At 42.6% G+C, this 12,967-nt stretch overlaps 1 protein-coding gene across 1 annotated transcript in view; it reads left to right on the top strand.

The window, feature by feature from the left end:
• SLC25A21 (solute carrier family 25 (mitochondrial oxoadipate carrier), member 21) overlaps nt 1-12,967 on the top strand; it is a 179,390-nt gene that overhangs the window by 148,983 nt on the left and 17,440 nt on the right. The window contains exon 6 of the mRNA XM_015416318.1: nt 3,513-3,620. Within this exon, the coding sequence (XP_015271804.1) occupies nt 3,513-3,620 (108 nt within the window). The remainder of the gene's footprint in view (nt 1-3,512; nt 3,621-12,967) is intronic.

The raw sequence follows: 12,967 nt of genomic DNA, 5'->3' as shown, positions 1-12,967 counted from the left end.
GCGTCGTGAATGGAGAGGTGCCGTCACTCCAGACAGAGTGCACTTAGCCAGAAAAAAGGTCTGCAGGGTAGCAGGGAAAATTGTGAAATCTTTTTTTTTGGGGGGGGGGGATTTATAATTGAACATGTGGACATTTCATTCCATCAAATGGCTCTATACAGGGATGTTAGCGTTTCCCTCTCAGAGTGTGATATGGACATTTGGCTACACAGCATTTGTGATGGCCTGCTTTGTTGGCTACAGGCTTAGAAGCATTGGTGGGAGCACGGAGGTGCCTTCTCACCCTCGTGGTAGTTAGGGAATTGGGACATATCCATTTTGTAGAGGTTGTGCCTGTGTGTCCATGTTCTCCAGTTGGGGACTCCCTTTTGGGGTCTTGGGGTGAGCCATTTTGCGGCATGCTCGGATCAGGGGCTGTTGCATGGCTTTCGCCCCCAGGTGTCAAGGGAGCCACGCAGAAGCCAGCATTCATGTGGTTCCCTCTGTAATTGCCACTCCATGCCCCCCCCCAGCAGGGAGATGGGAGAATGGATTCATCAGGCAACAGGTGGGTTGTCCAATGCTGGATCCGTCCCCATGCTGCACCAGTGCTTCTCATACTGTTCTCAATAAAGCTGTGACCATTTTTTTCCATTAAAAGTCTGGTTGTGTTTTTCTTCTGCATACTCTCTCCCTAATAGGCCATGGGCCTGCCACTGCCAGTTGTTTAAGGTGGATTCAGAAAAGGAAGATGCACTAGAGATCATATTGCAAATTTACATTGGTCACTGGAGCATATGAGAGAATTTCAGAAAAATCAGCTAGTGTTTCATAGATTACATCAAGGCTTTTGGATCATGAAAAGCTATAGCTATGGGTGGTTTTAAAAGAAATGGGTGTGCCACAACATCTGATTGTCTTGATGTGCAACCTGACCTCTGGACAAGAAACTACTGTTAGGACAGACTATGGAGAAACAGAATGGTTTCCAGTTGGCAAAGGTGTCAGACAAGGATGTATTTTATCTCTTTATCTCTTCAGTCTATATGCAGAACAAGACTGAGCAAGGCTGTTAATGATAGGCCATTTTCGAGGTAATTAAATCACAGGATTGCCATGAGACAGAAGGGACTTGATAACACCTGCCACACATACGCATGAGAGGCACACTTGGACATAAAATACTCCATAACGCCTTCTGTGTGCTGAGTGGAAGATGGGAACACAGGATTATGTAGAGTCTGTGAATGTTCCATGTGTGGCTCCTGCACTCAGTATTGTATACTGAAATAATCATGTAGAATTCAATGTGTTGTATCAATGGTCTTCAGCCTGTGGGTCATAGACACATTCTGTTGCATCATGAACCCCCAAAGAGCTGCCAATTCTTTTGCTGCTTCTTTAAAGGAACTGCTACTGGTCTCAAGGGTGCCATACTCCCTGCCTGTCTTTTCATGCATGTTGAAAGGATAGGGGATTGGGAGGGTGGGGACATGGGTAAGGGCAGCTGTTGGAGACAGAGTGATGTTACATTTGGGGAAACCTGGAAGTGACATCATACCTCTCTGGGAATTGCCAGAAATTCTATTGTAAAATCATATATTTTTTCTCCTGCCATCACTCCAAGTTGCAGGGTTTGATTCCCCACTCCTCCACATGCAGCTGCTGGCATGACCTTGGGTCAGTCACAAGTTCTCTCAGAGCTGTTCTCTCATGAGCAGTTCTCAAAAGAGCTTTCTCATCCCCACCTACCTCATGGGGTATTTGTTGTGGGGAAGAGAAAGGAGATTGTAAGCCACTCTGAGACTCCTTTGGTAATGAAGGGTGAGGTATAAATCCAATCTCCTCCTCCTCCTCCTGGGCTCTGACTTTTGGCTTTTTCCTCACTGGGTACCTCCTGGAGCTTAACTTGTTTTTCCTGCCCCTGGTTCTTTTGGTCTGTTGTCCATGGTCTCTGGCTCTGACACTCATGAAGTCAAAACTCTTCTTGTCATGTGACTGTGATGTCATGTGTTTTCCCCATCTGATACTCCTTATGTAGCATCAGAAGCTACTTTGGAAAGGTACTGCAGCCTGAGTTTTTATAGTAGTTTGTTAAGTGGCACAAGAAAGACTCAGAACAGAGAGGGGCCCCTTAAGTTCCTTTGTGTGCCATTCATAACACTACATTCTGCCTGTTAGGTTGAGATTATTCTGTATTTATTTACAGCATTTATATCCTACTTTTCTCCCCAAAGTGGCTTACAATATCCTCCCCTTCTGCATTTTATTCTCACAACAAGTCTGTCAAGTAGATTGGACTGAGAATGTGTAGCTGACCCAGGTTCACCCAACAAACTTCCATGGTGAAGGGAGAATTTGAACCTAGACCTCCTGGATCCTAATCTAGCACTCTAACCACTACGTTACACTCTTTTTGTTACACTGTATGCACATTATGTATGTTGTGACCAGTGTTCTCCCTAAACTGAGTTAGTGTGAGCTAGCTCACAGTTTTTCAGCCTCTGGCTCACACATTTTTGTCTTAGCTCAGGAAGGATGGTTCCAGAGCAAACTAATTTATGCAGCAGCCAAATTGCTGGCTTACAACTTTAATGTCAGTAGCTCACAAAGTAGAATTTTTGCTCACAAGACTCAGCAGCTTAGAGGGAGCATTGGTTGTGACACTGCAAATATGTTGATTAAAATGTGTAGTGTATTAGAAAGTATAGCATTGCTTTAAATGCATTCATGACTTGTGCTAAATTGTGGCCAATGTGTTCTATGTTGTGAAAAACTAATGTTTTAAAATAGAAGCTTGAGTTCCGTTTATGTAATTTTTACTACATTTTACTGTATGCCTTAAATGCCAGTTGCACTTTATTGTATTATATTAACTACCAAAGCACCAACTGGTTTGTGATGTGGTATATATATATATAATTATTACTCTTGTTACTAATACTCTACTTAAGCCTTTCCAGGGGTGAAATTTGCCCTGGAGAAGTTTTCTTCAACCCAGGTTGTTTGTTGGCTTAGGGACATTGTAATTCAGCCTTGTCTTTTCTTTTACATTTACTACCTAATTAACGCTTTGTTTTATGCACTGCTTGTAAATATTTTAAAGAGCAGTCTTTGTGCCTATATTAGACACATGATAATGTGTAAATTATTCTTCAAGGAGTACATACCCTCTGCTAAATAGAAGGTAGAAGGGCTGCTTCTCCCCCCTCCCCATATACATTTCTGAAATAAGTCACAAAGCTTTCTTTGCTGCTAGAGAGAATGTGTTGTTGATAGGATTTTGACATTTTATTTTGAAAATTTGGAATGTGGTTTGTGGCTTTTGTAATTTCCTCTGCATGAACTGTCAACATCTAATCAAGGGCGAAAGCTGTTTAGTAATGGTATCCACTGCACACGGGTAGGTCTCTCTCTTTCTCTCTCTCTCTACTTTCATCATATCAGTCAGCGCAATGCTTAACTTCAGAATGTGATGTGCGGGGATGTTTTACCACAGTGCACATGTAAACTGATTGATTTAACTCTTTTAGGCATTTGCAGTTGCTGGCCTGGGATCTGGGCTAACAGAAGCGGTTGTGGTGAACCCATTTGAAGTGGTCAAAGTTGGTCTACAGGCAAATCGGGATGCTTTTGCAGAGGTACAGCAACTGAAATACTTTTTTAATATAGGCAAGAGCTTGGATGATAAGTATGAAATGTAGAAAAACATTCACTCAGGGCAATTCAAAATAAGGAAGGATCCCAGTTTAAGCATTGTTCTGTCAAAATTGCTGGGAAAGGAGAGTTGACAGGGAATGATGTGGTGAGAAATGCGTCTGGAGAACAGGCTCATCCTCATTTCTCTAGAGTACCCTTGGCTGTGTGGGAGTCAGAGCATAAAGGAAAGGAAAGGAAAGAGACAGGAAAGGAAAGGAAAGGAAAGGAAAGGAAAGGAAAGGAAAGGAAAGGAAAGGAAAGGAAAGGAAAGGAAAGGAAAGGAAAGGAAAGGAAAAGAAAGAGACAGGAAAGCAAAGAGACAGGAAAAACAAGGGAGAGAAAGAAAGGCTTTTGTTTTTAAAAGGCATCATCACTCTAGATTTTATAGTGGATAAGTAAGCCTATAATGTGTTTGCTTTTGTGGCCTTGCCCAATAAAGTCTCAAGGCATTGTCATTCTGTAAGAATGCCAAAAATCATAATATCTGTCAATTGAAGGGAACATTAACTGTTTCAAATCACAGTGTGAGTAGGATGTTCTATTTGCTGGCCAAGAAAAGTGAGAGACTGTGCAACATGGGATCTGAAATAGGTGGGGCTACACAGGTATGGTGTGAATTCACACCTATTTTTCAGTTGTATTTTAGAAGCATACAGACCCTCAAAAGAGTTTAAAACAAGAAACCAGTTGGAGTTTAGCAGGAGTCCAGTGGCAACTGAAAGACTAAGAAAATGTATTCCAGTGTAACCTTTCTTGAGTCATAGCTCACAAACGCTTATGCTGCAATTATTTTTTTTAATCTTTAAGATGCTGCTGTTGCTGTTTACATGGCTACTCCTCAGGGATCTACATAGTAACTTTCTGTGTAGCCAAAGCCTTGGCCAGGCTCAGGCTCAGTGAACTCTTTCTTTGAACTGAATGCCGCCCCCCCCCCCCAGTGCTGATTCATGAGCACATTCAAGGTAGCTGAGGACAGATCAATGAAACACATACGAATAAAATATTAAATTTAAGGACAGGCAAGAATAAACACAAATTGTGTCCTAAAACAGAACAGAAAAATAATTTTTAAAAAGTTAAAAATCACTCAGCCAAACACTTAGGAAAATTAGTACTCAGTTTTACTCAATCCTTAAATTTTTTTAGTAAACTTGGAGCCATACAAATTGCTGTAGGGTGGGAATTTCAAGATTAAGGCCCCACCGACAAAGGCCCTACTGCTATACACCCTGCCTCTAGAAGTAGAGGCATACCTAGCAGGGCTTCATAAAAATTCTTAACTGAATTATGGGAGTCGGTGGTTCTTCAGAAACCTTGGTCCTAGACTGCTTAAGGATTTAAGCAGTAAGAACTGGCACTTTTAATTGTACCTGGAAATGAACCAGCAAGCCAATGTAGTTGTTCTCAAAGTGGTAAAATATATTCTCCATAATTTACTCCAGTAGCCAATCTCATTGCTGAATTCCAAATGAATTGAAGTTCCTGAATAGTCTTCAAAGGCAGCTCCATATAAAGTGCAATACAGTAGTGTAACCCGGATGTCATCATACCATGGATAACTGTGGCCAACTCTTTCTTGTACCATAAGAAAGGGCAATTCTTTGGATTCCGGCTGTCATTTTGAGTTTATGCAGAAGTTATTACAAGATCGTCCAGTCCAACCTCATCCAGGGGAGCAGTGTTGTTCTCATCCAAAACATCCTTTATATTTTCATCTTGCTATCAGAACAATTTATGTTGGCCCCAAGCTGAGAACAACATACAGCATGTGCCAAAGGGGCATGTTTCAGGAGTATGTTGACTCTTTACTGGGCAGAGTGATTTCAGCATCAGCTTCCTCTCATAGAACCCATTGTTTTCATAGCTTCAGCCCTGAGAGCACAGGAACAAACAGAGATCCCCATTTCATTTCACATCGAGCCCCCCTTGCTGGAACATAAATATTCATTTAATCTACACTGGGTTTTTACACAGAGCTCTTATGTAAATAAACTTAGGGGTGTGTTTTTTTTACTTCAGATGCAACAGAAATGAATTTGCCAGCAAACATTGTGTCCTGACATGTTTGAATAGGCTCAAGAGCATTTTGAAGAAAAGGAAAGAGAAAACTGGAAGAAAAAATTTCCCCACATTTAAATAAATGACTTTTTTTTAAATACTGGGGAAGTTATTTTCAATTATTTGTTTACCTTTTTTGTCTACATGGTCTGTGAGACTTATTTTGGTTTCAAAAGAGTCCTCTCCCTGATTTACATCTGAATGGATCTGCCCCCTGTACTTTTTAATACAATAAAAATTGCCTGAGAAAACTCAGATCCCAAATCATTAGTTCTCTCTTACACAGGGAGAGAGGATCTGATCATTTGTCATGATTGATTTCCCAAACATTGTACCCCACTGAGGTCCCTGTCCTCCCCAGGCTCCATCCCCAAATCTCCAACCTGGATCTGGCAACTCTATGGCACTTCACCCACCAGTGACCCAGCCCCAGAGAATGAAAGGGCTCATACAAATAGGACATGCTAAATCAGAAAGTCCACTAAAAGCCAAATAGATAGTGTAGTGACTTGAAGGAAGAAGAAACAATATGCAAAACAAATTGAAAGGATCATGTTTCATAGGACAATCTGCCAGCTTTTGTAGTTGGACAGTGTCTCAGTCAGTCACAGGCAGCAACTACCTGGGCGGGAGCGGAGCGGAGCCTAACTAGGCTGGCTCCTCCCCGCCCATGCCCCAGCGTGCTTGTGCTGCGGCACTGTTGCCGCCCCACTCTCCTCCACGGCAGCAAACCATTGCCTTCAGCGGCACCCGGGAGCTCCCTACTGCTCCTTCCACCAGTGCTGGTCAGGAAAATAAAACCATGCAACAAGGCACCAGAATAACTGTCAGATCACACAACACCCAGCCTTACCCATGAAAATGATTCTGCCTCACTTCAAAGAAGAAGATGCTTTAAGGTTGCCTCCGTGCTTGAGAGGAGACAGAGTGTAATGGCAGGGTCTCAGTTAATTACTCTCAGCATTCCACAATTAAGGATACATCTGCCCATCAATCTCCAATTTTGGCATATTTATTTCCTTCACTATGTTTTCCCCGGGGATTAAACCCAAACAAATGGTAACCATATAAACTAAATTTGTTATTCCTGTTTGGATTTCGGCTGTCACTCAGTTTTATTACCAACAAGGAAATCGGTTCGTCCCGGCCGCCCTTCGAATTTTCCAGGCCACAGTAGTCTCTCACTTACTATATGGAATCCCTGTGTGGATTCAGTGTTTTAATAAAGAGATTAACTGAATTTATGCAATCTTCTTGTGACGCATTCTTGGACTACCTAACTCTGTTACCTATTATTCTCTCTGTGCTGAGCTGGGTCTCCATCTGTTAGATTCGCCAGTATGGATCACCACTATTAAATATTGGCTCCAAATCCATTTTAGCGCCTCTCAGAATAGCCTTATTGCACTCCTGACTATGGACCCATATGTATCCAACTGGTCACAGGCTATAACGTCTAAAATATGCTCAATTGGCATTGACCTGGACATCTTGGAAAATCAAGATGAGACCTTTATATACCGGATGATTCATAAAAGAATTTGGGACTTCAAAGGCCAAACAATCCAGGCTGATGCCAGGGGCACTTGTTCCCCCCCCCTTTCCCTTGGCCTCAGATATGCACCAAATAGTATAGCCCAATACTTCTCTAATCTGGTGATCCCGCTGCAACGTGGAGCCTTTATGCTGGCCAGATTCAATGTTTTTCCCTCATCCTGGGTCTCAGGTAGATATAGAGGCATTCCGAAATGTGACAGAATCTGCAAATGCTCACTTAGAGAACCTGATACCTTAGATTGTATTCTGCTATGCTGCCCCTTCCATTCACATCTCTGACTATTTTTGATTAAGCCCTTACTGAGTAGGATCAATTCTGATAATGCAATCGGGTTTCTCCTTGCTGATAAGACACCAGAAGTAGCAAGAAACTATTCTTAATATTGGTGTGTTCTAAGATTTATAGATGTAATTTTAGCTTGACAAAGTTCTTATCGTACTGACTTTATATGCCAATAAAGGTTTTTGTATTGTATTGTATTGTTATTCCTGTTTGATCTTTGAATCTGTTAAACATCTTCATTATGTTGTATGCTAATTTACTGCTCACCATCTACCTATATGTATGGACTGGTCATTTCCATTTCATTGTAACTGAAGTAGTGTGCATGCACATGATAGCGTATACCCTGAATAAAATTGTGTTGGTCTTAAAAGTGCCACTGGACTCAAAGTTTGTTCTGCTCAGAGTCAAAGTTATTGCATATATGAATGGGTGTTGTTGCATTAGTGTATTACAGAGAATACCCTAATATCATTCAACATAACAATAAGAATGACCAGTTTGGACAAGGTAGTTAGTAGAAGAGGGTGGGGTGGGAGAGAAGTATAAATAACAGGATGGTGAGTAAATGTAAATACATCTTAAATGTCACATAAATATTTTGGAGAAAATATCACAAATACTCTCCATTTATGATTTGTCTATTCACATATGTAAGGAAAACAAAAGCAGTGACCAGTCAGAGATTAAGCGGTATATCCAAAGCACAAGAAGACCTCAAGTGTACATTAGAACTTCTTGTCTGGGTTGAGGTTTTTTTAGAATTATTACAGTATTGCAAGAATAGTAACCAATTGCATCAAGGAGGAACCTTGCAGAAAACCTTCATGCACCCACATCAATTTATAAGTTTTGTCTTCTCCGTTAACATTAAAAACAAGCCCTTGTGAAACCAAACCTCTATATCTGATAATATGGTTTTCTTCCAATATTGTGCACATAGAAGTCATGAGGCTATAATCAGGTTATTTAACAAATACTTGTGCAGAGGTTTTCCCCCCTAATGTGTGATTATACAAACCCAAAGCAAGCCATACCTTTGTGGGAGAGCCAAGATCACATGGAGCAGGGTATTTTACAATTTGACCTACTATTTCAAAGACCTCTGCCCAAAAGCTTTTAAAATTGGGTAACATTTGATCAATATTTTTGCATGGAATGTTCCCCAGGAGATGACTATTCCAGTGTGAATCCTCCAGTTTCATCAAATTGCACTAAATTGTTTTTGGTGAATGTATCAAACCTGCTGTCCTTGATCCATGAGCAAATTAAAGAAACTGCAGCACTCATATGGAGGTATGGCGATGGGAGAAGGAAGGAAGAAAGGGAGATATGGCTATGCTCGGTCCCCTTCTAACCTTTGTCCCATCCCAAGATACATTGGTGAGATAACTAGGAAATCACACACACCCTTGACACTGATATTGTGCAATGCCAGGTCCATCAATAATAAGACTGCGATTCTGCAAAATTTTATTGCAGCACAAGATGTGGACCCAGCATGCCCGACCAAGACCTGCATGAGGGAGGGTGAAACAGTCACTTTAACAGAGCTAACCCAGTCAAACCTGCTGTCCTTGATCCATGAGCAAATTAAGGAAACTGCAGCACTCATATGGAGGTATGGTGATGGGAGAAGGAAGGAAGAAAGGGAGATATGGCTATGCTTGGTCCCCTTCTAACCTTAGTCCCATCCCGAGATACATTGGTGAGAGGACTAGGAAATCACACACATCCTTGACACTGATGTTGTGCAATAAGATGCGATTCTGCAAGATGTGGACCCAGCATGCCTGACCAAGACCTGCACGAGGGAGGGTGAAACAGTCACTTTAAAAGAGCTAACCCAGAGGGTTTCAAACTCATTTGTTATGAGGGCCAGATCTAACATAAATATGGCTCCACCCCCCAAATATCCAGGTACTTCCCAACCTGGATTTGGCAACCCTCCCCCGGACTAAGACTTGATCACAGTTTGCATTCCAGAGCCAGTTTGGTGTCGTGGTTAAGTGCGCGGACTCTGATCTGGGAGAACCGGGTTTGATTCCCCACTCCTCCACTTGATTCCCCACTCCTCCACCTGGCTGGATGACCTTGGGCAAGCCGTAGTTCTAATAAGAGCAGTTCTTGAAAAAGAGCAGTTTCTGTCAAGAGCTCTCTCATCCCCACCTACCTCACAGGGTGTCTGTTGTGGGGAGGGGAAGGGAAAGGAGTTTGTAAGCCACTCTGAGACACCTTTGGGTAGTGAAGGGCGAGGTATAAATCCAATCTCCTCCTCCTCCTCCACATGCGGCTCTTTCACACATGTTGTGCGGCTCCCAACAGGGCAGCTGAGGAAACAAAAGGGAGGCATGCTGCCCCAATTGGTTTTCCTTTCCCCAGCCAGTGTTCCCCTCCCTGGGTAGGGTTGAGATGGGAGGGGCAGAGAAAGAAAGCAACTTTAACTTTAAATGCGTTCTTAAAGACCTCCGCTCCCCAATGGCCAGCTTGAAGAAGTCGCTTTCTGTCCAGCTCTCCCTCCCTCCCCCCATCTATTTGCTTTCTTTCTACTTCCTTTCCACCTTTCTCTCTCTCTCTCTCTCTTTCTCCCCTCCCTCCCTATCTAAAGTTAAATATCATCATCAATATCTGTTTTTACCCCTTTTGTTTTTATTTTTGGCTGTCTTATTTAAAGTTAATAAAAAGCAAATTTGCATGTTTTTCAATAAAAACATGTGTGTAATATTTGTTCAGGAGCTGCGGTGGCTCAAGTGGTTAAGACGCTAAACTGCAGGCTGTGGAAGGTCGGTAGTACAGTGGTTCGAGACCCAAGTGTGCCGCATGATGGAGTAAGCTCCTGTCTCTAGTTCCAGCTCCTGCCAACCTAGCAGTTCGAAAGCAAGAAATTGCAAGTAGATAAATAGGTACCACTTCTGTGGGAAGGTAACAGCGTTCTGTACACCTTGGTGTTTAGTCATGCCGGCCACATGACCACGGAAGTGTCTTTGGACAGCGTTGGCTCTTCGGCTTTGAAACGGAGATAAGCACCGCAACCCTAGAGTCGGATTCGACTGGTTTCGAACAAGGGAACCTTACCTTAATTACCTTAATATTTGTTCATGTCTTGTGGCTCTCAAACATCTGACATTTATATCTATGTGGCTCTTACGTTAAACAAGTTCAGCCACCCCTGATATAAACTATATAAAGATGATTTCATATGCCAAATGGCAAAAGCAGGCATGATTGGTTTAGGTGTGATATGCAGACAGGTGGAAATATCAGCATTGGTGTGATATACAGAGGCGTGGAGATACCAGCATTGGTAATGAGACAGGAAACCTAGGTCTCAGTTTGCTACAGGAGGATTCAGTCCAGGAGGATACAAAGAATAAATGGAAATAAGTCTGAAGAAGTGAGCAGTGAGTCACAAATGCACATACCCTACCACAATTTTGTTAGTCTTTAAAGGTTCTACCAGACTCTTTCTACTACTATTAGAAACCACAACATTCGGGACATTTTAACCTTCCAGGGCATTCAGTTGCTGACCTAAGAGCAGCAGTTCTCTTACAAAGGCATTTCACAGGGAGATTGGAAAGACAGACTGATGAATTGCAACTGATAATGAAGCTCAAGACAATGCAACCTCCTGGACTGAATTGAGACCTAGGTTTCTTCTCTCATTATCAATGCCTGATATTGTCATTTGGCATCTGAAATCATTTCACTCTCCAAGATATAATGACAGATGGACTCACATTCCAGCTGTATCTGAAGAAGTGAGCAGTGATTCATGAAAGCTCATGCCCTGCCACATTTTTTGTTAGTTATTAAGGTGCTGCTGTACTCTTGCCCCCTTTCACTAAGGTGCTGCCAGAGGTGGGGGGAAGGAGCCCTCAGTCAGTCAAGGGAAGGCTTTCTTTCTCTCCTCTGAAGCAGAAAATAGGAGAGACTGGCCAAAAGGAGCTGCAATGTTAGAAACAGGAAGGAAGCAGCACAGTTGCTCTCGGGCTAGATTGGAGGTTTGCAGGGGCCAGATCTGGCCCACAGGCCATATGTTTGACATCTCTGAGCTAACCCCTCCAGGTTTTTCGGTCCTTCATCAGTCCCGAACTGAGGGGAGGGGGAGGGGTACTCATCCAAGAGGGTTTTTCCTTCAGAACACTCCCTGTCTCAAGGATCTCCGGCAGTGATTGTGTGGGCCTGGTGTGGGACGCTGAGGAGAGCTTGGCTGTCTGCCTGGTTACCATCCTTCTGAACTTTCTGGAGGTGGTAGTGGGCTGGGCCTTGGAGTTCCCAAGACTGATTGTTCTCAGGGACTTCAATGTTCATGCCAATGCTGCTGCCTCTCAGCAGGCATCAGACCTAGTGTCCTCCATGGCAGCACTGGGGCTCTCCCAGATTTTATCGGGTCTCACACACCAAACAGGCCACACGCTGGATTTGATCTTTGACATGGCCCTGTCCCACAGGGAAGGGAGGTTAAAAAGTTGAATTTAATAAATAAATAAATACGTAAATACATAAATAAATAATTACAGCAATATACTGTGCAAGTGCTGTATTAATGTCTTTTCTTTTATGGACCAAGCAGGTCATAAATAGTTGCTGCACATATGAAAATTAGAGTGAAACTAAATAGTAAAAGAAAGCTGTGCCTGGCAGTCACCTGAATAAGCACTAACTTACTGGGATGGATATTATTGGGATCATTTGGCTGATGCTGTTCGTTGTTATGCTGGCATTTTGCAATAGAGGCTTATTAAACAAATAAGTATATTGAAATTAGCACATTTTTACAGGGCCTTAGTCAAAATTGCCTTCATTTCCCTGTTTAAGTATCCTTGCGGAAGTCATGTTTTGCCTGTCTAATTAAAGATTTGATTACACAAAGATAATATTAGTGAAAAGCAAAGGTAAGCAAACAATTGATGAAAGAAAAATGCTTTATAATTTAGGACTAAAAAAGGTCACAATTTTTTAAGAAGTTGGAATGTTTGCATAGAATTAGGAACTCAGTCCCTCCCATTGGAGACTGTCCTGTCCTTGTTGGCTTTAAAAATAAATGCTTGCAATCGCTGGTTACAAAATATCTGTGTAGGAGAGCTTATGAATTATCATTTTATTTACTTCATTTGTAGCCCGCCTTTCTCACTGAGACTCAAAATGGATTACAGAAATTTGGGCTTCCGGTTTATGGTGACACACTAGTGGACACATCTCCCGGACCTCCCAGGGATGTGATCTGCCCACCAGCGGAAAGGAGGGGGTGTGACGGGTTGCTACCCCCCCAGAGCCTTGGCAAAAAGGCTCCTGGCCATGGTGCTTTTGAGAGGTGACCTCTTCACCAGCGTGATGCTGGGGAATTGAGGTGCTCCTCCGCCCCGACGGTCCTGCCACTGAGTGTCT

Source organism: Gekko japonicus, unplaced genomic scaffold (assembly GCF_001447785.1).
Source record: "Gekko japonicus isolate JY-2015 unplaced genomic scaffold, Gekko_japonicus_V1.1 scaffold751, whole genome shotgun sequence".
Lineage (NCBI taxonomy): Eukaryota > Metazoa > Chordata > Lepidosauria > Squamata > Gekkonidae > Gekko > Gekko japonicus.
The sequence above is the reverse complement of the archived record's forward strand: the minus strand, read 5'-3'. Positions and strand labels throughout refer to the sequence as shown.